We start from the raw sequence: 25,677 nt of genomic DNA on the forward strand, positions 1-25,677 counted from the left end.
AAATATCGTGTTTTATAAATTTAAAACTTGGCTAAAAAAGTGTAAACGGGCTTAAAATATACACCTAAATTATATTACACCTAACGCACATCAAGTTTTTGGTGCCGTTGCCGGGGACACAAGGATTTTAAGAAAGCTTAAAATCGACGGCCTAATCAGTTTTTCAAAACTTTTTCAAAACGCGCGCATATTTTTTCTGCATTTTAGTGTAGTTTGCATTTACAGTAACCTGAACACGGGTCGTGTTCACTGAACACGGGGCCGTGCTGCATATTTTTAATAAAACACCCAGATACAGAGTCTGAACACGGGGTTGTGCTCACTGAACACGCCCCCGTGCTCAACGAAACAAGTAACTTTAATTAAAACGCCCAGATACAGATACTGAACACGGGCCGTGTCCACTAAACATGGGGCCGTGTCCAGCCTCTGTTTCCGTCTTTATTTTTGTTTTCTGGTCCCGAGACTCTGTTGTGGTCTGTTGAGTGATTCTTATGGATCAATACTCAGGAGGCTACAACTACACCTATGAGGAGGATGATTATAGGGAAGACTATTGCACTAATTGTGGTAACCCACACTCGGTACAATATTGTAACTTATTTCAACCATCCACTTCATACACCTATTATGAGGAGCCCAGGTACGGACCATCAACTTCATACACATCCTATGAAGACCAAGGGTATGAACCTTCTCCCTCATACTCATATTTTGATGAACCAAGGTATGAGCCTTCTTACTCATACTTTGAGGAACCAAGATATGAGCCACCACCTTCATATGCTTATTATGAGGAACCTTGACATGAACAACCCACCTCATATGAGTATTATGAAGAACAAAATTATGACCCTTATCCATCATATACTTACAATGAGGAACAATGGTGTGAACCATCTACTTCAAATAAGTACTATAAGGAATCAAGGATCGAACAACCGGATTCAAGCTTTGAGGATCCCGATCCTTATTCTACGACCGAAGTGACCAATAGGATATTAGAACACCTTAAAACTATCGAACGTTACATAAAATAATCTCGCACAAGGGAAGAGGAGTCCCGCGCAAGAGAAGAATTAAATAAAGAAGAGATAGTTGAAAGTGTAAAAATGGAAGAACAAGTAAGTGAAAAACCAACACATGAGTTAAACAACGAAAGAGGTGAGTCCGTCAACGTTAAAATTCAAGAAGAGTCTAATTTTAAAGAAATTAATCTCTTGTCACCTTCTTTTGAAAATCATTGTTTAGTACCCACTCATGCTAAGTTTTTAAAAGAGTTAAATACTAACACTAAAATTGACGAAACGGTAAGTGTTAAGTTAACTAATGATCAAACTTCACTAATAAAAGAAGACCCATTTGAAATTAACATTACACCGGTTCCATGTTTCTTTCAAAATTCCTTTATTAGTAATATCACGATTGATAAAGATCTTTGTGTTAACATAATGCCTAACTACATTTTCGAAAAATTGAGTATTAGTGATTTTTCTCCACTTCAAATACCCATTTTTCTATCCGACCGGAAAGTAATAAAATCAATCGGTATAGTTGAGGATGTCTTGGTTCAAACAAATCAAATGGTAATCCCAACCGACTTTGTCATCCTCGATGACGCTCCTCTAGTGTTGCGACGACCTTTTGTAAAAACTCACGAAGCTTTGAAAAACCGGAGATTCAACAATCTACCTCTTCAACTAGGGGCATTCAAAAGGAGCATAGATCTTGAGCGCTCAATGAAATATCCTTTTGGCAACAATGACCCCCTAATTGAAGATGAAGTTGAGCCACCCGATACAAGTGAAAAGATTGACCACTTTGTTGAAGAAGAGGTCGCCATAAAACAAACTTTTAAGGTTCTTGATCAAAATGAGCAACCAAATAAGGAGTCTCCTAAAGACCCACCTCTTGAGCTCAAACAACTTCCAAAAGGTTTGGAATACTAGACAAAGATGGTAAATCACATGTAATTATTTCATCTAAATTAAATAGTTTAGAAAAAGAAAAATTAATTAAACTTTTGAGAAAACACAAAAACGCGATCCCTTGGAAGCTTGTAGATATTAAAGGAATAAGTCCTTCCATGTGCACGCACAAAATTTTAATGAATGATGACTACAAATCGGTAATACAACCACAACGTAGAGTAAATCCAAATGTGCAAGAAGTGGTTAAAAACGAAGTCATCAAATTACTTGACGCTGGACTTATCTACCCTATCTCCGATAGTCCTTGGGTAAGCCCCGTCCAAGTAGTTCCAAAGAAGAGAGGTATGACGGTAATAACTAATGAAAAGAATGAATTAACACCAACAAGAACCGTCACAGGATGGAGAGTATGTATAGACTATAGACGATTAAATGAAGCAACAAGGAAAGATCACTTTCCTTTGCCCTTCATTGATCAAATGTTAGAAAGATTATCCGGTCATAAATTTTATTGTTTCTTGGATGGTTTTTCAGGTTACTTTCAAATCCCAATAGCACCCGAAGACCAAGAAAAGACAACTTTCACATGTCCCTATGGAACTTTTGCTTATCGACGCATGCCATTTGGTCTATGTAATGCCCCCGCAACATTCCAACGTTGCATGGTGGCCATCTTCCATGACATAATAGAAAAAACGATGGAAGTCTTCATGGACGACTTTTCTATCTTTGGAGATTCATACGACCGATGCCTCGATAACCTTGAACGAATGCTATCCCGATGTGAGGAAACTAACCTCACCCTTAATTGGGAAAAATGCCATTTCATGGTAACAGAGGGAATAGTACTCGGTCACCAGATCTCAAGCGAAGGAATGAAAGTTGATCGAGCAAAAATAGACACTATTTCTCGATTACCTCCACCATCCTCCGTTAGAGCAATCAGAAGTTTCTTATGGCATGTCGTATTTTATAGGCGATTTATCAAAGACTTTTCTAAAATTTCAAGACCTCTAATGAAATTACTTGAAAAAGATGCCCCTTTCATTTTTGACAAGGATTGCAATCAAGCATTTCTTACACTTAAGGAAATGCTAGTCAATGCACCTATCATGATAACGCCTGATTGGAATTTACCTTTCGAAATCATGTGTGATGCAAGTGACTTTGCAGTTGGAGCAGTCTTGGGACAAAGAAAAGAAAAGCATTTTCACCTAATTTATTATGCTAGTAAAACACTTAACGATGCACAAGAGAATTACACAACAACTGAAAAAGAATTACTAGCTGTGATATTTGCTTTTGAAAAATTCCGTTCTTATCTTGTTCTTTCTAAAACAATAGTCTATACAGATCATGCAGCCATTCGATACCTTTTCAAGAAACAGGACGTAAAACCCCGTTTGATAAGGTGGATTTTACTCCTCCAAGAATTTGATATTGAAATCATCCCTTGGCACACAACCTCTCTCACACTTCACCCACCACCCACCACCATCACAACACCATCATCCACCACCATCATCCATTGTCCATCATAGAGTGTGTGAGTCGTCTCGGTATCCAAGATTGATCGTAAGAGTTCTTGACAATCAAAGGCCATGTTTGCCTAAGTCTCTTACATCACTTGGTGAAGACAAGTGTTTAGTGTAATACTTTTTATTCTTAATCTTTTGCACTTTTTAATTGGTTATGTATTAATGACTTTAATAACTAGTTTCTTATGTTGAAGGTGATTCTTCCTTATCGTTTGTCCGTGGTGTCTTGGCATTATTTTACTGTCTATATAAAACAAAAGATTTTCACCATTCATATCTCCATGGTCTATATGGAGGTATGTTGGCTACCTGGTCGGGGGTTAAGGGAATGGTTTGGTAAGAGTCTTGCCATTGTTCAGTGTATAAATCCTGCAAAGGACCTGGGTCAAATTTAGTAGGACCTCCTTCAATACCCACCGGTATTGGATGGCGGGGGTCCAAACTCTTTGATCCTCTCATAAGTTAAATTACTATTAAAACTTTAACCCGGCTACTTAGGACTGTATCCCTGCTGACTCAGACTACTTAGCCGAGGGTAATGTCACCTTCAAAAGAGGGGCCTACCACATTATGCATTAATAACTTAATTAATTATCTTTCAATAATCCGACCCTTTAGGATTGTATCCTTGCTGACTCAAACTACTGGGTTGAGGGTAACGTCACCTTCAAAAGAGGGGCCTACTACAATAACTAAGATAATCTCTTAAACAAGTGCAAAAGTGAGAAAATAATCAAAGGTTACACTACACACGAGTCGGATCCAAGTGATTCATCTTGTCTATCTGTTTTTACTTTTATTTTCAGCATTTTAGTTAGTTTTATTTTTCTAGTTTAAAAAACCTTTTTCTAACATTTTGATTTGATTAGACGTTGAGGATAAACCGGTACTAAAATCTCTTGTGTCCTTGGACGACCTCGGTATCTTACCAACACTATACTACGCTCACAATGGGTGCACTTGCCCATATGTGTGTTTAGTGTTAGTAAATATCGTGTTTTATAAATTTAAAACTTGGCTAAAAAAGTGTAAAAGGGCTTAAAATATACACCTAAATTATATTACACCTAATGCACATCAGCCGGCGCAGAAAAAACCTAAGATTACCATCAAACCCTTCAAGGCTGCTGGGGTAGAGGCCGAGAAGGAGAAGAAGAAAACTGCTGAGGAGAAAAAGAAAGCTGCTGAGGGGAAAGAGAAGGCTGCTGCGAAACCTGTTGGCAAAGCTGTTGAAAAGGAGACAACTTCTAGGAAGCCTATCGGTGATGCTCTGAAGGAGGCCGGGACCGCTGCTGACATTGCTCGTGATAAGGCGCAGGGTTCGGAGGGTGTTCGCATTACAGGGCTTGACCAGCTCCATCATGAGAAGAGGAAGGAACCTGAGATTGAGAAAATTACCCTAACCGCGCAACCTGATGCCCCCATCATTCTGTTAAAGTCACTTCTAGTACTGGGGGATCAGGTCCGCATGCTGCAGGTGGTGCGAGCTCGGGTGGCGCTGCAGGATTTATGCCACAAAACATCGGCCTAAAGGATACCCTTGGTGATATTTATTACAAGACTTATACTGAGGAGGCGCGCGGTAGTGCTCCTCACCAAGCTCCTTGGGGTTTGAAACAGAGGGATACCTTTAATGAGTTTGCGGCGTGTCGTGATTGGTTTCTGAACTCCTTCCCTCCCGGTGAGGTTAACCGGTAAAAGGCGCGGACTCACGATGGGCTGTATCAGGCCTATGTGGTTGGAGAGGCTAACACTCGCGCCGCCAATCACCAAATTGTTCGTGAGTGGCGCACTATGGTCAAGGAGCGAGCTGACTGGGAGAAATATCGTGAGCGCCTTGTGAGACAGGCGAAGGAGTTTGCGAAGGCTAATGCTAAATTTGACGAGGAGAAAGCCAAGTTCGAAGCTGATAGGAAATCAGAGGAATGGGGCCGCGAGGGCCTTAGGGGTAAGCTTCGCGCTGCTGAAGACCTCCTGTCAAAAGAGAAGGCTGAATGGAAGAAAATATGCGAGAAAGATAACCAGCGCATGTATGCGGCGTGCACGAAGATTACTGAGCTCGAGAGCAAAGTTGCTGAGCTGACTGGGAAGGTCGAAGATGCGTAGGCTACTAAGGAGCATGTTGGGGTTCGGAAAACATTCCCTTGCTCTTCTTGTGCCTTTTTTGTTTACAGAATTATCCAAGTCCTTTATCCTTTGTAGGTTGAACCGGCTGAGGTGAAGGCGCAGTTATCCGGTAAAGACAAGGACTTGAATGCCAAGGACGTCGAGATTGCAGAGTTGAAACGTCGCCTACAAGAGCAGGTTGACAAAAGTGAGTCCTTGGAGATCGATCTTGAAGCGGAGATGGGAAAAGCTGGTTCTGCTGAGGAGGCCAGGCAGAAGGCCGAGGAGGCGCGCGCCATAAGTTCAACGGTTCTTAATGTGGCGCAAAATAACTATGCTGAGGCTCAAGGCATTGTTGACATGCTGGTCTCCAAAGCTGAGTGGATGCGTGGCAGAAGAGTAGTCCTGGTATTGTTTCTCTTCCTTAACTTAGGCTTTTTGTTAGAACCAACTTCTCATTTGTTTCTTTTGCTCTAGATGGCCAGCTCCATCCTAAATGCTGGTGAACTAAACGGAGCTGTTGCTGCTCTAATAGATGCTTCTCGCCCGATTGGTCACCGTAGAGGTTATCTGGAGTGTGCGCAGCATGTTGAAGAGGTGTTTGGGCAAGAGTTTGACACTAGTCATTGCTCAGTGACCAATGAAGCTGATGCCGAGTTGGCCCGCGTTGAAAATTCTTACGATCATCTATCACTGCCTGTGATGGACTTGGTGGCAAAAGCTCTAGAGCATGACGACTGGTGCCAGCGTCTAAAGGCCATTCTCGGCCCACCAGAAACTGTTGAATTATCTGATGAGGAGGAAACGGCGGGCAATGATGGTGATGGAGATGGCGATGGTGACAAGCCTGGCGATGGTGCTGGTGATAAGAATGAATAGTATTGACAGGCTTGTGCCTTGTAGTTTTATTTTTGGATGTTATATGTATCCGATTGCGCGGTTGCGCTTATTTTGCTTTGAACTGATGATGTTTTGTTAATTTGCCATGTAATCATTGCGCGGTTGCGCTTGTTTAATATAATCTTTATGTTTGCTTTTCCTTTGTCCAGTTACAATTATTGCACTATTGTTAGAAACTTTGGTTAAGTTAGCGCGAATAAATGTAAGTGTGGCTCTTGTGCGAGTGTAACTGCCCGGTCTCGCGCTGTGTTCGCTGAGGACCTTGGAGGCGCAACTAAAGAGCTCGTAATTTACTGAAGTGTTTTCGTGCTAATCAAAAGTTTAACATGCATTTGTAACGTAGAAGTCATCATGATAAAAGAAAACATAAGGCATATGCTTTCATTCATTAAGAAACAGGCGCTTAGGCCAACATACATCGCAAACAAGTAGGGCGTTTAGCCAACATAGGAAATAATAAAGGCGCGTGGCCAACATGAGAGAGTTAGGGCGCAAGGCCGAGAGTAGTTACATATAACACTTGCGCAGTTGTTGCGCGTTCCACGTGCGCGGGATGATGTATCCATCCAGAGTGCGCAACTTGTAAGCCCCTTTCCCTAGCACCTCGTGTATTAAGTATGGGCCTTCCCATTTAGGTGCTAGCTTTCCTAGGCGTTCAGCGTTTGAAGCTTCATTGTTTCTGAAGACATATTCTCCAATGGTCTTAATCCAAAATCCAACTCTTCTCATAGTACCTTATAATGATATCTAACATAATTTATTAGTGAGTTCGCCATGGTGATGGAATTCCACTGTAAAAGCATTAGGGGGCGTTTGGTTCGCGGAATGATTTGGAATTGGAATTAGAATTTGTATAGGAATTAGAATGTGAAGGAATTGGATTTGGAATCTAAACATTCCAATTGGAATTGGAAATTGTTGGAATTGGAATCTCAATTTTATTCTTGTTGTGTTTGGTAGTCAAATGAATTGGAATCCATTACCCCGACACCCACAACCACCAGTTCGGGTCAAAACGGTACGGGTCGAAGCGGTTTGATTCAAAACGGTACTGATCGAAACGGTTCGCGTCGAAACGGTTCGCTTCGAAATGGTTCGCATCGAAACTGGTTCGATTCGAAACGGTACGCGTCGAAACGGTACGCGTCGAAACGTTATGGGTCAAAACCGTTCGCGTCGAAACGGTATGAGCTGAAACCGTTCGCGTCGAAACGGTGCGGATCGAAACGGTTCGCGTCGAAACGGTACGGGTCGAAATGGTACGGGTCGAAACTGTTCGATTCGAAACGGTACGGGTCAAAACGGTTCGCGTCAAACGTTACGGGTTGAAATTGTTCACGTCGAAACAGTACGAGTCGAAACCATTCGGGTCGAAACTAGTATGGGTCAAAACGGTTAGGATCGAAACGGTGCGGGTCGAAACGGTCAAAGATTCCAATGAATTTACTTTAGTTCCTTCACATATAGGAAGGATTTTGAATTCCTTTAGTTAAAGGAATTTGAAGGAATTCATGCCTAATTCCAATTCGAATTCCAATTCCATTGTAAACCAAACATATGAAGACTGGAATTGGGATTCCAATTCCATCAAATTATGTGAACCAAACATCTTAAGTGATGGATTTCAAATTCCAATTCCCTTAAATTCCATTGAATTCCTGTGAACCAAACGCCCCCTTAGCATTCTCAGCTGTTTAGAAATTGTGAAAGGATAAGCTTCAAAAAATCTGAAAAAACGATCGAAAGTCAAGGAATCGTATATTTTCAAACCGTATTGAACTCCAGGATCAAAACTGAGAATCACGAGCTCGAACATTCCACATCTTCAATTACACTTTGAATGAATCATTTCTTTTCTGTTGTTTTAGCGATCATCACCGAACAACATGTGTCGAAATGGTAGTTAGGGTTTAGAATTTGGGTGTTTAAGACATTAAATTAGGTTCAAAATAAAGGAATCTTATAATAAATACTAAATGGGCAATTTTCCCTTCAGTGAAGTGGTGGTCCGTTAAGAGTCTGTCAATAAACGAGTCATTTTGGCAATTTAAAATCTTTCATGGGCTGTTTAGGCAAAAAAAAAAAAAAGAAAGAAAAATAAATTGTTCAAAGTGGCAAATGCGAGGGCCCATTTTGGCAGTTTACTCTTAAAAATTTGATAAACGAATGTTAAAGTTGTTAGACACTTGAAATTATTAAAATTACAATAGGAATGCAGTTGGGATACGGTTTTGGGTATGAGTATCCCAAGGATAATCTTTAACCATATGAGACAACAAACGAACACTCGCGAGTATATTGCAACCCTAAGACTAATGAGCAATAGGTACCCAATGAAATGAACATGGAACTGGTTAACTAGGTATGAGTCACGATAGACTGAGATTACCAAGACTAATTCATTGCAACCTTAAGAGATATTGTTCTTAAGGATCTCATACTTATGCAAACCATTCGTGGGAGGTTAATGAACTCCACTAAACGTCTCACTTTTTTTTGAATGACAACGCTTACATACACCTCTTAAATTACACTAAATAAATCATTCTTTACTCCTTGCTTTGGATTGAATGCAAGACTTCCCACTAAAAGGCAAAAGCTTCTACCAAGTAAGCTAGCTTCACATTACCACTAAATGTCTCACTTGACCAAAAAAAGGATAATTGTTCTATATCCTTGATTATTGTTAACGAGCATTTACTCAACTCGTTTGACTAAAACCCAGATCCAGCTCTATTATGTTAAAAAGAAACCGCTTTAGGCCCATTGAGTTTGAAAAACCCCTTAAATTAAAAAAAAAAAAAAAAAATCTCAAACGATATTGATGTGCTAGTTGCAAAAAATTCCACACATTGTATACACGCTTTCTTTCCTATCATTTTCTTCACTCTTCAAAATAGGGTGAAAGCATCTTTAAAAAAAATTAATATGTTTTAGTTAGCTACAAGTATGAGAATGACATTTTATTTTACAGATTTACTACAAGAATTAAATTACAAAAATTAGATCAAACAATTCGTAGAACATGAAGGGTATGATTGGCATATAACTTTTAGGAGCTTTTAGCTTTAATTTTTTAAGAAAAAACTCTTACTTAATAAAAAACCTTGTTTGTTTGAAGGAGTTTGAAACTTTTAGGTTAGGAGCTTGAAGCTTTTGGTTGAACGCTGCTACTAGTAGCGTTTAGAAGGAGCTACAAGCTTTTAGTGAAAATGACTATTTTAACCTCTAAAGATAATGAACTTTTTAATGTACAAACTTTTTTTAAATTTTATGTTATGTTCATTTTATACATTTTATTAAAAGCTCCAGCTACTCTGCCAAACACTAAATATATCTAAAAAGCTACAACTATTAGATAACAGCTTTTAGCCACCAACTACCAGCTTCCAGACTCCAACCACCAACTACTTTTGCCAATAATACCCAGTATCAAACAATTTCTTATAACATAAAGCTAGAAGAATCATTTCATATAAGATAAGCATATGCATATACATCCATACATACATTATTCAACTCCAATAACTATAAACTATTTTTTATAATAATAATTGTCAAATATTATTTTATAACACATATAAGCTGGATTTACACAAATCCAACATGTAGCTGCCAGCTTTGAATTATCCGCCCCCTCTCACTACACCTTCACTGTTTTTAATACTTTTATTAATTTCAATTGAAGTCGTAAACTAGAGAGAGAAACTAGAGTAATGGGCGACGAAAAATCTCCGAGCAGCAGAGATCGAGAACTGCTCATTCCCGTCGCCAACACCGCCAACGATGACGGCGGCGCCTCGTCTAAACCCTCGCCGTCGTCCACGTCATCCTCTCACAACTCCGGCCGTGAGGTAACTCAGTTCTATATCATAATTTATTCGATTTGATTGTTTAATCGTGTTTTTGGATATTGTAACTGATTGATCCTTAATTAGGGCTTTAGGTGAACCTGTGTTAGTTGTTTAAACTAGTTATTTAGATCGTAATCCTTAATTAGGGCTTTATGTGGAATACGATTGGGTTCTGGTTAGGGTTTTGTGGAAGAGTGAATGAATTGAAATATTAAGCTTCTATGTGTTATTGATGGATTCAGTTTTATGTTTAGAAGGAAGGAATTAGGAGTAAAGTGGTTAGTGATGGAGAATGATTTGATTGTGTAGAGATGTTGAAGCTGTTGATCACTAATTAGGGCTTCAGGTGAACCTGTTTTCGTTGTTTAAACGTGTTATTTATAGATCGTAATGCTTGTTTTCGATAGTTTATATCTGTGGAATACGTTTACGTCCTGGTTAGGGTTTTGGTGAGAGGGGATTGAAACTTTGAGCTCAAAGTTGTCATTTATGGATATAGTTTGAACAAATTTTACTCTGAATTTTATATTTAGAAGGAAAAAGTCAGGAGTAAAGTGGTTAATGATGGAGACTGATTTGATTCTGTAGAGAAATTGATAAATCAAAGTTGTGCCATGACAGACAGTGACAGTTAAATAGTATTGGACATATAGATTCATAAAAGAGATGATTTAATTTTTATGAATGAAACCTAACTCATGAATTATATAACTACAAACGTAGGGATAACTGTAAATAAAGTGTTTGATTGTTCGTGTTATACAACCATCACTGTGTGTGTGTGATCATCAATCATACTGGATCTGGATATGGATGTGAGTATTACTTTATATGGACAAACTTGATCGTGTTCATTTTTGTTTTTATTTTTATGTAGACTTTCTACAAAGTTATCAGGAGTTGGGCTTCTAAAAAGTTCATGACAGGATGGTATGCTCGTTTTCCCTCTTTAATCTTCTTTCTTGATGTTGTAACCTATGTTGTGAAAGCGCATATGTGTAATCATCTTTTCACTTAAACTGACAGATTGACACTTTTTGTTTGATTTTGATCCTTTTTTGCAGTGTCATTCTATTGCCGATGGCTATTACTTTCTACATAACATGGTGGTTTATACATTTTGTGGATGGATTTTTCTCTCCGATCTATGTTCATCTCGGCATAGATATATTTGGTGGGCCCACGTTTGTATTGTTCTCCTATATTATAATATTATAGTTTTTTTAGTTTTTTCAACTGTTTCATAGATCTACTTAAAACATTTCATGTAGTTGAGTAATTTTGTTGTTTAAAAAGCATAATTATTGTTTGATAATAACTACAAATTTATAGTATTATGGTAGCAATTTCAACTTTTTATAATAATGTGGTAAAGTGCTTATTTGATTACTCGTGTGAAATACTTGTAGTTTTGACTAAGCAAATTGAATTTGCTTCTTCTAAACTGCTTGTTTTAAAAAGAAATACGCGTATAAATGGTTTTAATAAGCAATCTCAAAACACACTTTAAGAAGGTTTAATGAATTTGACTACCATTTTAGATGACAGTCAACCCGTTCCCTTTTGTAGCTCAACTCATTTGAGCATTAGAGATAGTATCTAGAGTAAAGTACACAGATGGTCCCTGCGGTTTACCAAAATTTTGGATTTGGTCTCTAGATTTTTTAAAGTACACAGATGGTTCTTGTGGTTTGCACTTTGTAGCGCATTTAGTTCTCAGTCAACAAATCTAAAGGTTTTAGCATGTCCAAATTAGGGACTAAATGCGTACAAAGTGCAAACTACAGGGACCATCCATGTACTTTTGGAAAAAGTTAGGGACTAAATGCGTTACAAAGTGCAAATCCAAAATTTTGGTAAACCACAGGGACCATATGTGTACTTTACACTTGATCCAAACCAATTGTATATAATCGGTTTGACATCGCTACCTCTACTTGAAGGTTAAAGCTTAAGTGTGTAATATTTAACCATTTGAATATTTGCAGGTGTTGGATTTATAACTTCCATCATGTTTATATTTTTGGTTGGGGTATTTATGTCATCTTGGTTGGGTGCATCTGTTCTGAGCCTTGGTGAATGGTTTATTAAACGAATGCCATTCGTTCGTCACATCTATAATGCCTCTAAACAAATTAGTGCTGCCATATCTCCAGGTTTGTGGTTATTATTTGGTGTAATGTATGTGGAGGCCACACCATTATTCAACTTTTTCTCATTAACGACACTGTATATTAAAACTACTTTATAGGCCACCCAACACCTAAGTATCTGCATGATTTCATTGTTAACGTTCATGTAGGCAAAACCTCATCTCAGGGAAATTTAAATGAAACTGGATATGTATATAAAAAATATTTCAAGGGCAGGGATTTGGGGCTGTAAACGAATCGAATGTTCAGCGGGAAGTTTGTTTATGTTCGTTCATTTAATAAATGAACAAACATGGACAAGAAATTTCGTTCGACAAGTTAAACAAACGATCATGAACAAAGGTTGCGTTCGTTCCTTTATGTTCGTGAATGTTCAGTAATGTGTATATTTATGCTCGCTCATTTATGTTCATTTGTGTTCGTTAATTTAAAGGTTTTTATGTTATATTTTTATTTTGTTGGTTTTATTCTAAAATTTGAAACCATAGTTATATACTATATGCCGCTGCCAACATCCTCCATTTGATCATTTCAATTTCAATTTGTGTTAAAGCTTTGACAAACTTCTTTGTTTTGTGTTGTTTATGTTAAGTTTTTATTTATTTTTGATAGATTCTTTATAATGTTTCTGATGAAAATGCAGATTGTATTTTTTAATGAATTATATAACGTTCGTTTGTGTTCATTTATGTTCATGAATATTTGTTTGTGTTTGTCTACGTTCAGTAAGCGTTCATGAACATGTTCTTGTCTGTGTTTGTCTACGTTCGGTAAGCGTTCATGAACATGTTCATTTCCTTAATGAACACGAACAAGAAATCTCGTTCGGTAAGCGTTCGTGAACCATTCATGAACATGTTCATTCCTAATAAACGAACACCTGGTTCAGTTCGTTTACATCCCTGCACGGATTGGTACAAATGAAATTGGATACTTACTTTTGTGACCTATAAAGTAGTTTCACTATACGTGTGCTAGGGATGAGCGTGGTACCGGTACCGAAAATCGTCAAAATTGGTTACCGGTACCGAAAATCGGTATTTTACCGGTTCGGTACCGGTACTGAAAATGCCAAAAAGTGGGTACCGGTACCGAAAAAAATTTGTACGGGAAATTCGGTACCGGTACCCAGTACCAAATGCTCATCCTTAATGTGTGCCTTAATAAAGCTGAATACTTGGGTGACTCCCACGAACGTTATCCATTATTAGTTTTCTTGTGATTAATTGATAAACGAACACCATGAACACTGTTGTTTTCTTTAATCGCAGATCAAAACACACAGGCGTTTAAGGAAGTTGCTATAATTAGGCATCCTCGTATTGGTGAATACGCATTTGGGTTCATTACTTCATCTGTCACTCTCCAGGTTCAACCATAAATCTAGTATTGGATGAAGTTCCATTGGTTTATATATGATTTTAATTTTAAGGGCCCCATCTGTTAGAAATAGAAGGGGCAAGATGGATGGGTCGTGTAATGGGTCAACTTGGTTGTTGTGAAGTACATGGCAAACCGTAACAGGTTTGGTTGATGTGCTAGCCTCCTTTTGTTTATTTTCTGAAAAGAAAAATTCCTGAGGTTTGGCCAGTTTTGTAACTTCGTCCAAAGGTTTGTTTTTCTGCATTTGGATCCAAAAGGTTTGAAATCTTGCCATTTTCATCTGGCTCGTTAACTCCATCTATTTTTCTTCGCTAAGTCAGGGGTATTTTCTTTTTTTTTTTAACTACTTGTTTTTGTTTTTTGTTTAGTAAGGGTATTTTGAATACTTGTACATTATGCTAAATGCATGTACGTAAAGTGAAAAAGACTGAATTGCCCTTTAAGTTAACCAAAAAAAAAACAGAAATACCCCTGACTTAACGGAGAAAAATGGATGGAGTTAACAAGCTAGATGACAATGGCAAGATTTCAAACCTTTTGGATCCAGTTGCGGAAAAACAAATCTTTAGACGAAAGTCGCAGAACGGCCCAAACCTCAGGGACCAAAATGGCATTTCACTCGAAAAAAAGTATAACTAATGAATCTGATTATTTATTATGATTGCAACAATAATCTGTCTTCATTTGACCCTCTTGGCCTGTTTAATATTAAGCACGTTCCAAATTGACCCGTTCATAAGTAAATGAGTTGAAATTGCCACCTTAAGAGCGATGATCAAATACACTATTATATTGTTATGGATTTATGGGATACAAAAATCGAAATGGGTATTTTCTATGGTTAAAATGTGTCTATTCAGTTTAATACATATGTTAACCGTCATCCGTGACCATTGTAATAAATTTAATGCCAATTCTAAAATCAGACTCCGTACTTAATTACTTGAAACTATTTTTATTCCATGCGCATCAGTTAAGTTAGACCCATATTATATTTTTTTTGTGTACATAAACGTGAGTATTAATTATAAATGTGAAAAACTATAAGACCTATGTTTTTATTTCCATGCGCATTAATTTAATCTTTTTTTTTTTTTTTCTGGATCTTAGAATTATTCAGGAGATGAAGAGCTATATTCGGTTTATGTCCCAACAAACCATCTTTACATTGGCGATATCTTCTTGGTCAATTCAAAGGATGTTATCAGACCCAACTTATCTGTTCGTGAAGGAATAGGTGAGTCTCATAATCATCTCAAATGTCTAAAATAACCTCTTGAATAAAGTACACGCATGGTCCCTATAGTTGACCACAATTTTAAATTTGGTCTCTAGCTTTTCAAAAGTACACGGATGGTCCTTGTGGTTTGCATTTTGTAACGAATTTAGTCCTCTACTTTTGCCAAAAGTACATGGATGGTCCCTGTGGTTTGTACTTTGTAACAAATTTACTCCCTAACTCATAGTTAATAGCGAATAGCGGACGATAGCGACAAGCTACCTATACGCTACGTAGCGATAGCTATGAAATAGCGTCCGCTATTTTGTGTTTAGCGACACACTAGGAGAAATCTAGAATTATTCTATATGTATATTATATCCAAATAAGCTGTTTTATACGCTGTTTTATATGTATGCTTAACAAAAAACCTAAAATCCTGCTATTTTATACCTATAAAATCCCGCTATTTGCTCACTATGGAGGCGCCAAAATCAAGTTGCGACACATGAGTGCTACGCGACGCTATTCGCTATAGCGCTTGTTATGATCGCTATTAATAACTATGCCCTAACTTGAATCTGCTGAAATCTTTAGATTTGTTAGTTGCGTCCTAAATGCGTTACAAAGTGCAAACCATAGGGACCGTTCGTGTACTTTTGAAAAGCTAGGGACCAAATCCAAAGTTATGGCTAACCACAGGGACCATCCGTGTACTCTACTCTAACCTCCTAGTAGTGACAAATATGAAATAAGTACCTAAAAATTAGGTAACTGTTGTGAACTTGTGATTTATAATGTAGCGGATGCTTCAGTATAAATAAAAAGTTAAAAACCATCATAAACTGATTGAAAAGATTTAAGGGGGTGTATGGATGCGTGTTTTGAAATAGGGGTGAGCATACGATAACCGAAAATCGAATCGAAAAGAACTGAAACCGACTTATTCCGAAAAAACCGAAAATCGAAAAGAACCGAAACCGACTTAACCGATCGGTTACCGTTAAGATATGTCCAAAACCGAATCATTCGGTTATGGTTTTTGGTTTCCTCTTCTTCCATAACCGAAACCGAACCGATAGTTATATGTTTATGTGTTTTTCATGTATATCCATGGATTTGAAACATATTTTCATATATTTCATGTATTTTCCATGTATTTGAAACATACTTTCATATATTTCCTGTATTTATAATGTGTTTTCATGTATTTGTATGCTTGAAAATGGTTCAAAACACTTGGCTAACTATTTTAAGTTTATAATTTGGCACAAGTTTTGTTTTTGGTAATTAACTGAACATAGCCGAAACCGAACCGACTCAACCGATTGGTCGGTTACTCGGTTATGGTTTTGCCTAGAACCGAACTTCGGTTATTGATTATGTGTAAATACCAAACCGACATTTGCTCACCTCGATTTTTGAAATCTGTTAATTTTGAATTGAATTATTATAAACAAAGAATTAATCAATAAAAGCTACGGAGAGGTACGGAGAATTATCGGTATTGCAAGTACCCATTTTGCTAAAAACAAGTATCACCCTGTACTGTACATTAACATTTTTAGACATATTTTGTTTGTTGTTGCAGAAATTGTGGTATCTGGGGGAATGTCAATGCCGCAAATACTATCAACTTTAGATTCGGATGTTAATCTGGACCGACCTAGAAACAACAGAAGCTGAGGAGACATGAGGACCGTAAATGCAAGTCGAGTTAATTTCAGTCATTGGATGGAACAATGGTTTCTTTGTTTGATTTTATCTGATTATTTTTATTTTTTAGCAACAGGATCTGATTGCATTAGTGTATATGAACATAGAGAAGTAGTCGTTTATGTTGTTTGTTTTATACAGTCGGGAATCGAATTTAACGGCCCCTGTGAATCATGTAGATAAAAAGCCAGATTTTTGCTGTTTGAAAAGGTCTTGTTTGATTGAAAAACTTGAACCTTTTATTATATTTATATTTCTTATACAAGTAATTGTTGCATATTCATGTTACTTTATTAAAAAATAAACCATAGGGCGAATCAAACCTATTTTGCAAGGGTGTAATAGTATCACTAAACTGGTAGGCTCGACTGACTTGGTGGGTTCCGACGACATCAATGATTAGGACAGTTTGCTTTGCAAAAATGTCAAATCGAGCCTACCAGTTTGGTTATACTTTTACGCCGTAAGCATGTCAAATCGAGCGGATATGAAGAAACGACATCCTTGGTAGTGGTTTCGTTAGCATATCGGCTAGTTGATCCTTGGAGTTTATGTGGCGGATATGAAGCAGACTAGCAGAGACTTGTTCTCGAACAAAGTGATAGTCAAGCGCCACGTGTTTCATCCGGGAGTGATAGACTGGATTGGGGCTAAGATAAGTTGCACCTGTGTTATCACAAAAAAATGTAGTGTCTCTTAAAGAATCAAGGCAGACTGGCATAGAGATAATGGGCTAATTGGTTCTATTAGGCTAATTAGGGGCATTGTGCTAGTATACTATGTATAAATATAATTATGTGTGTTTATAAACATTAAATAATAATTTTAGTAAACTGAGTGAGCGGACCTTTGCTCATGCTTGGATCGTTTTTCAAATCGAAGCGAGCTGCTCTGGTCATCTACAACCGAGCAGAAAATGGAACAAGCGTTTTTTCAAGAGCGGTGAGCAATTTGGATAGCCATTGATGAGTGGCACAATTATGACTAGCTTTCCACATAACTTTTCTGCAATTGAAGAGTGTCATGCTTTTTTATAAAAAAAAATGGCCGTCTGTAGCTTAGAGCATTCGCACCCCTTTGGCCGTCTGTAGCTACCTTAGCAAACAAAATCTCCCAAGTCACATTGTTTGTATGAACAATCAAACTTTATATGACTAACTTAGAGCATTCGCACCCCTTTGATCAAATTCTTTAAGTATGTTCTTTATATAATGAAAAATGGTTGTCATTAATTGTGAGTGCAGGAGAGAGAATACCTTACTGTTTATTTGTATATTTGAAAAGGACATTGTTCACTCTCTATACTTTTTTAATATATTTTGAAAAGTGATTGAGAGTGGAGGAGGGAGAAAGTGTTACCTGTGTAATTTTTTAATATATTTTGAAAGTGTCCGTAAGTAGTTCAAAGTGGAGGAGAGAGAAAATTCTATAATTTTTTAGTATATTTTAAAAATGGTTGTGAGTTGAGAAAAAAATAACAATAAGGATATAAAAAATATTATTTAACTGAAATGAAAAAGAAAATATAGTATTTTTTAACCTTTTCTTTTAAGTAAGACTTTGCATCTAACATAGATATGAATTTAGGTTTACGGGCTTTCTATCTTGAACACCTTTGAACTTCACGTTTCCTGTGATGGGTTCCTACGCTAAAATGTGTATATATATAAGATTTTTTTTGGGTGAGCGTTTATCAAAATAAATGTAGGGATTTTTTTATTTGCAAGAGATTATTTTCTATATTCATAAGTTTATGTTCTAGATAGTTCAAAAAATTAATATTTTGTATAATTTGTAATTTCCAACAATATAAAGGAAATAAGTTAATGTTCAAGTTTTCAAGATAGTTCAAAAAAGTTAATATTTTGTATAATTTGTAATTTCCAACAATATAAAGGTAAACCATTTTTGGAAGATACATAAGTTTTAAAATCACTACAGTTTCAAACTTGTATTTTTTTAGTCAAAGTACAATGTTGTAACGTATCTAAATTCCTATAAATAGGAGCATTGTTCGAATTTCTTTTAGATAGGATAACACTTTAAGGGTGAGATGTATTAATAAAATAATTAAATAGTAACTGATCGAGCAATAAATTAATTTGTAATTGAAGTCTTACAAACAGGCTTTAGAAAATGACGTGAATGTATAACAAAACGTTGATAAAAATGGGACGAAAAGTAAGCGTTTATGAAAAAAAGCCAGTAATGGATCATGCTTTTTATGGGTTTTAAATTTTTATATTTTAAATGTTATTTAAATTCTTTAGAATTATTAGTTTTTCCGAGCCATATGCCTTATATTCGGTTTGAACCAAGCCAATTTGGTTTGACTCTTCAAAAATCACCAAACCACAAGACGATCAACATTCCTACTCAATTATATCATTAATACAATCTTAATGCAATACATACACATATTTAGTTTTTGATATTTTGTTTTTGATTTCACATGTTTCTTTTGTACCTAATAAATAAGTAATTTATTGGTAGTTTTTTTAGAGAAAAGACTAGAGTTTAAATCCTGACATGAGGTGTAATTTGGTATTTATTTATGTAGTTTAAAAATAGGAATAATGTAACCTTTGTCATTTAAAAAAAACAAAAGTAAATAACTGCATCATGTATCACAATTGTGTGAGACAAAAATTATCTTATACGCTTATTTTATTTCACTCTTTCGAACTTTATTCTTATATTCATAAATATATCTAATATCATTTTATCGTTTTATAACTCTTAAATTTCATTATTAATTATTTAATATTTTTTTTATTCAACCCATTTAATACACTAATTTTCAACCTAGTTTTTGTAATATATCACAATTTAATCATATAAAATTTTGCACAAAAAAAAAAAATCAAAATAACCAAAAAACAATCCATGGGCTTGGCCCACTACTATTTAATACAACTCAGCCGAAATTATCACACCCCTCTGACACAAGTTGTCCGTCCACATTAAGGTTTTGTTTAAGGTTCCAAAATCCCCATTTACTCTTCACATGAAACGGTCGCTTTCCATTTCCACCCTTATCGCTCCTTAATCTTTCCGAAACACCTTCAACTCAAAAATCCCCTCAATTTAGCTTCTTCCTTTCATCACCACCACCTTATATTTTTCTCCAAACAAAAAATGCAATCAGAAATCGACACAAACAGTCTTAACGGTTGCACATCAACATCCTCAGCCTCCCCGAAATGCGATTACATTGTCCAGAGCCCGTCACGTGACTCGCACGATGACAAGTCATCAACCAACAGTCGTCACACCACTCCAGCCGACTCCCCGTCCCATTCGAGGATGTCGTCTGAGAGCCGAGTGTCAGGACCGTACCGATTGTTTTCGATAAATGGGAATAATAAAAAGGAGAAGAAGGCTTTGTGTAGTGTGATTGATGAGGAAAATGTTGAGGATTATTATGGGGACGATGATTATTATGAAGGTGATGATGATGATCGACAAGTTACGAGACAGTGTCGGGTTGTGATGGTTATCATGGGATTTGTGTTGGTTTTTATGACTGTTTGTCTTGTCACTTGGGGGATCAGTAGACCATACAAACTTCAGGTTCAGATGAAGGTAAAAAATCTATAAATCCTATTTGTTTATAAGTTGATAAACAATATTTTATTTGAACATATATACACATACTTATGTTATATATGTGTATGTGTGTTTTTTGTTTGTGTTTGTGTTTGTGTGTTATTATTAAAAAATAAGATAAAAAAGAGTAAAGATGATCAAGTCTCTTATAGTCTCATCAAAATTGTGTTTGAGTAGTAATAAATTATATTTAAGTATGTGAACTTTTTTTGTGAAGGTTTTTATACATCCTTTTCATGTGATAAGGGATTTGGAATTCAAGTTTTTTTAAACATTGATATTTAAGATATTACATTACAGTATAATATATGATACTTTCTTTTTTATAAATGTGTGTGTTTTTATTAAATATTTTTTTAATAAAGAGAAAAAGTTGATCAAGTCTCATATAAATTGTATTTGAGTAATACAATTTTGTTGGTTTTTAATTTAAAGTTGAAGTCTTTTCATATCACATGTATTTGGTTGGTAAAATGAAATGATTATAAAGAATGTGGATTTTTTTTTTTTTTTTTTTTTTTTTTTTGTGAAGGTTTTTGTACATCCTTTTCATGTGATAAGGGATTTGGAATTTAAGATTTTATTAAAATATTTTTATTTGTATTTAAAATTTTAAATTATTATATCTCAATTTAATATTTGATACTTCATTTTCTATTTTTAATTTTAATTTTAATATTTAATACTTATCTCTAATAGTAATTGTTTGGTAGTTCAAGAACCAGTTAATATTTAATATTACTGTTTGATACTTATTATACTAGTTTTTTTTGTTTGTTTTTAACAATTCACATATAATATTTAAATTATTATTTTGCTTTTTTTAATTTCTCATTTTTCGTATTTATTTTCTAATTCAATCATATTATTTGAAAATAGTTTCTCTTTAATTATATCATATTTTTGTTCAATCTGTTTTTATTTTAACGTTTGTGTTTATTTACTTTAATGTTTGATATCTTTAGTTTAATTTAATATTTTAACATACTTTTTGGTAGTTTAGTTTTACTTTTGACATTTTGTTTAATAATTAACTTTAATATTTACCTTTTAATTTATTTTTTCAATTGTTTTTTTCTTTTCTACGAACTCGGCCTAAAAAACGTCCCAATTTAGTTGTTGCATATTATTAATGCTGTATCAAAAAATGTTTCATATGTGTATGTGTGTGTTTTTGTTTTTGATTTGTTTGTGTATGTGTTTAATCAAGTCTCATCAAAATTGTGTTTGAGTAATAACATTTTGTTGGTTTTTAAAATTGAAATCTCTTCATATCACATGTATTTGGTTGGTAAAATGAAATGATTATAAAGAATGTGAAATTTTTGTGTGAAGGTTTTATACATCCTTTTCATTTGATAAGGGATTTGGAACTTAAGAATCTTTTTCTGAAATATTTCTATTTTATTTAAATTTAAGATATTATATCTCAGTTTAATATTTTATATGTTGTTTTCAGTAGTTCAAGATACCAGCAGTTAATATTACTTTTTGAAATTTTTTATAAATATATTTTTTGTTTGTTTTAGTAATTTATATATAATATTCAATTTATTATATTTCTTTTTTTTAGTTTGATGTTTTTTCGTATTTGTTTATAATTCAAATAAATTATTTGAAATTAGTTGTTTATATTAATGTATTATTTTAGTTTAATCTTTATTACTTTAACGTCTGTTTTTTACTTTATTGTCTGATATTTTGTGGTTTAATGTAATGTAATATATTTTAGTTTTACTTTATACGTTTCTGTTTAATACTTAACACTCAGTTTTAATAGTTTACCTCTCAATTTATTTTTTCAACCATCTTTCGTTTTCACTTAGTCAACCTAATAAATGTCCAAATTTATTTATTGCATTTAAGTTATCATTAATGCTATAATTAAAGGCCAAGTTCAATTTAAGGTATTAATTATTGTAGTAAAAAAGGTTTCATATAGAAATTACCTTTATGCCGTTGTAAGGCACAAATTATTGATTATTTTTTTTCTTTCTTGTAGAGTTGGAAATTGAACAATTTCTATTACGGAGAAGGATCGGATTACACAGGAGTTCCAACCAAATTATTGACGATAAATTGTTCAGTTAAGATGAACTTACAAAATCCAGCTACGTTTTTTGGCATCCATGTTTCATCTAGACCGCTAAATCTTTTCTATTCACAAATCAGTGTTGGAAGTGGTCAGGTAAGCTTTGTGTCACATTTTTATGTAGTGTCAACAGTTGTCATCTCTAGTAGATTTACAGTCTTACACTTTAATTTGCAAAATATGTAGATTTATCTAATTTTTGTAGTACTTTTTATCAGTTTATGAACTTTTATCAACCAAAGAAAAGCGAAAGGACAATATTAGTAAATGTGGAAGGTCGAAAAGTTCCACTTTATGGTGTCGGGGATGGCTTTATTATGTCAAGCGACATTGGTAGTGTTCCATTGAGATTAGAGTTTGAGGTTCGTTCACAAGCCTACTTGGTGGGCCCGTTCGTGAAGGCGATGCATCGTTGCAAAATCGTATGTACCATGATAATTGATTCTCAAAACAACAAAGTCAATGATTTTAATGAGAATTCATGTTCTTATAATTGAAATGTAAATCAAGATATATAATGTAACTTCCCTTTTTGCTTAGATTATTAATTAACTATGCTAGTAAGTAGTAAGTGTGCTCTTTGAACTACATTTAGCTCCTTTGTTGTAGATTTTGGTGTAATAAGAGAAAAAAAGTAATCTTTCATCTAGCAACATTTGGATGAACAAGCATGGATCATAAATGCTTGTATACAACATTTGCCATCAACCATCTTATTGGCGTATGGTCTGATGAGTTTGATTTTTTTAACGATAAATTTGGATCACTGACAGACCACTGGAGTATTATCATGTCATCAACGAAACCACCATATTATATCTATCTCCACTAGGTTATAATGCATCTACAGTTCTACACCAAATCAGGAGGAAACCCAATTAATCTGGGAAAAAACCCCTTGTGGGAATCGAACCCAGGATCTAATGGTCCCCTAAGCCTTATCACACCTCCAAGATGTCACTAGGCTATAATGCCATGGACGATCAATTTGATCATAGAGCAAACAAGTGGACGAGAATATATAGAGATTCATCATGAATGTAGACTACAACAAAAACCAAGTACTGAAAGACATAATTGTCTTGGAACTTAACCAAAATAGTTCAAGAGAACTAAATAGTTTCTTCATTTGGTTCACAATCGTCGCTCCCTGAGATTTGAGATTTTTTGTCATTTTCATCCAAATATTTGATAAATAAATAAAGCAAATTAGACTTTTGGATGAAAATGGCAAAAAATCTCAAAAGTGAAAGACTATTTAGTACAAAAAAGTTGTTTTGGATGAAACTGGCACACATACACAAACATCAGGGACGATTTTGGCAATTTACTCTTTTTATTAAATACTATACTAAGGTCATACAATAAATAACACTATGTGCAATTACAAGCTAGAGTTTGAGCACACCATCTTACTCTATTTTCATATATATTTACTTTTGTACACTATGTTACTTGCATGAAAAATTATAGGAAAAATTACATTTTTCGTCCTTTATGTTTGTACCAGATTGCAACGGATAGCCTTTAACTTCAATAATTACAGTCACAATCCTTTATTTGTAAAACTCGTTACACTCTACGTCCTTTAACACTAACCAGGTTAAAATTTTTAGTTAAGTATGACATTTGACTTACACATGAGGGTAGAATAGTAATTTTACTTCTCTATTTATTATTTATCTAAAGACTCTCTCTTTCCCAAAACTACTTTTTCTTTCACTAAACTCTCTCTCCCTCCCAGCCTCTGTATTAGCCAACGCCCACCAAGTTTCACCACCATCATCACCATGTAGCCGCCACCCCCTGCAACTCATCCACCACCGCAACCAACAACCCCCTGCAACCCATCCACCACCGCAGCCACAATCCCCCTGCAATAATCGCTTTAATCCGATCCGAATCTACCTCAGATTGACTATGCTCAATTGCGAGTTTTCAATAATTCCAGGCGGTCATGAACTCCTGATTAGCCTCAATAACCTTAGCATTGAGTTCTAGGGCTTCCTTTATTTTGCCAAAGTAAGCTTTGCTTTAAGGATCCTCCGTTAATTCAGAAATCTACAAATGGTTTAATAGGTTTCACCATTTCTCTCTAATATATTTTTAATTATAATGAAAAAATAAGGAAATTTTTAGTTATCCATGTTTGATTATTGAATCGTTAGTAAGCATGTGTTTTCGTGCTCAATGATTAAGCACAAAACTACCAGATCTGATAAATTATAGATTATTTTTGTTTCTAATGATAATTAGGTTTTGTTAATCAGATCACTGTTACCGGATTAAGGTCGTGGCTACGAAAAGTTGGGTATTTTGCTCCCTGATTTCAAATCAGGTTATTCTTACTAAATGGGTATTCAAAAAACTTTGGTATTCTTATCGTAAGTGAGATGCTTGTGTGATTTTGGCTATCAGATTGTTATGTTGCAGGTTGCGGTGGTTGCAGGTGGCTTGGTGGCTGCAGGGTGATGATGGTGGTGGAACTTGGTGGATGGTGGTTAGGATACAGAGGGTGAGGGTGAGAGGATAGAGAGTTTAGAGAGAGAGAGAGAGAGAGAGAGAGAGTAGTTTGGGGAGGGAGAGAGAGTATTTAAATAAATAAAAAAGTAAAATTACTAATCTACCCTTATGTGCAAGTCACATGTCATACTTAACCAAAATTTTTAACCTGGTTAGTGCTAAAGGACGTAGAGTGTAACGAGTTTTGCAAATAAAGGATTGTTACTGTAATTATTGAAGTTAAAGGCTATCCGTTGCAATCTGATACAAACATAAAGGACGAAAAGTGTAATTTATCCAAAATTATATAAAAATGTAAACTAGTTCATTTTGGCTCATCAAGCTATTGAACCCCTTAAAATTATACCAGCATGTTACTTACAGCTGGCATTATTACTTTCATATACTATGTAAGAAAATTTTACGAAAGTGTTGGAACTGATAAACGTTACTCTAGTTCAAAATACGTAATAGGTTGACAAATGTGACATGAATATAAGTGGTTCAGTTCAGCTATAGTATAAACTCGAACCTATAATTGATGTTTTGAATCTTAGGTTTTTCATAACCGACCAGTTTCAATTATAAATAGTCCACTTAATTTGGTTATTGAATATGTTAGCTTGGTTAATCACTGGCTTATTATTACCAACTTTAAAAGTGAGTGGATTTTA

General features: G+C 35.2%; 2 protein-coding genes across 2 annotated transcripts; both read left to right on the forward strand.

Moving 5' to 3' along the window:
- Window positions 1-10,083: 10,083 nt before the first annotated feature.
- On the forward strand, window positions 10,084-17,065 carry LOC110877158 (protein LIKE COV 1). Its single transcript, XM_022125325.2, has 7 exons — window positions 10,084-10,329; window positions 11,207-11,259; window positions 11,394-11,503; window positions 12,318-12,485; window positions 13,754-13,851; window positions 14,976-15,102; window positions 16,676-17,065. Exons 1-7 carry the CDS (start codon window positions 10,192-10,194, stop codon window positions 16,768-16,770), a joined length of 789 nt encoding a protein of 262 aa, XP_021981017.1. The 5' UTR covers window positions 10,084-10,191; the 3' UTR covers window positions 16,771-17,065.
- A 3,041-nt stretch (window positions 17,066-20,106) lies between these two features.
- On the forward strand, window positions 20,107-24,973 carry LOC110874093. The gene is made up of 5 exons (XM_022123001.2): window positions 20,107-20,385; window positions 20,942-20,947; window positions 22,412-22,597; window positions 22,720-22,863; window positions 24,935-24,973. Exons 1-5 carry the CDS (start codon window positions 20,107-20,109, stop codon window positions 24,971-24,973), a joined length of 654 nt encoding a protein of 217 aa, XP_021978693.2.
- The last annotated feature ends 704 nt before the right edge of the window (window positions 24,974-25,677 follow it).

The sequence above is a fragment of the Helianthus annuus genome, chromosome 9, assembly GCF_002127325.2.
Source record: "Helianthus annuus cultivar XRQ/B chromosome 9, HanXRQr2.0-SUNRISE, whole genome shotgun sequence".
Taxonomy (NCBI): Eukaryota; Viridiplantae; Streptophyta; class Magnoliopsida; order Asterales; family Asteraceae; genus Helianthus; species Helianthus annuus.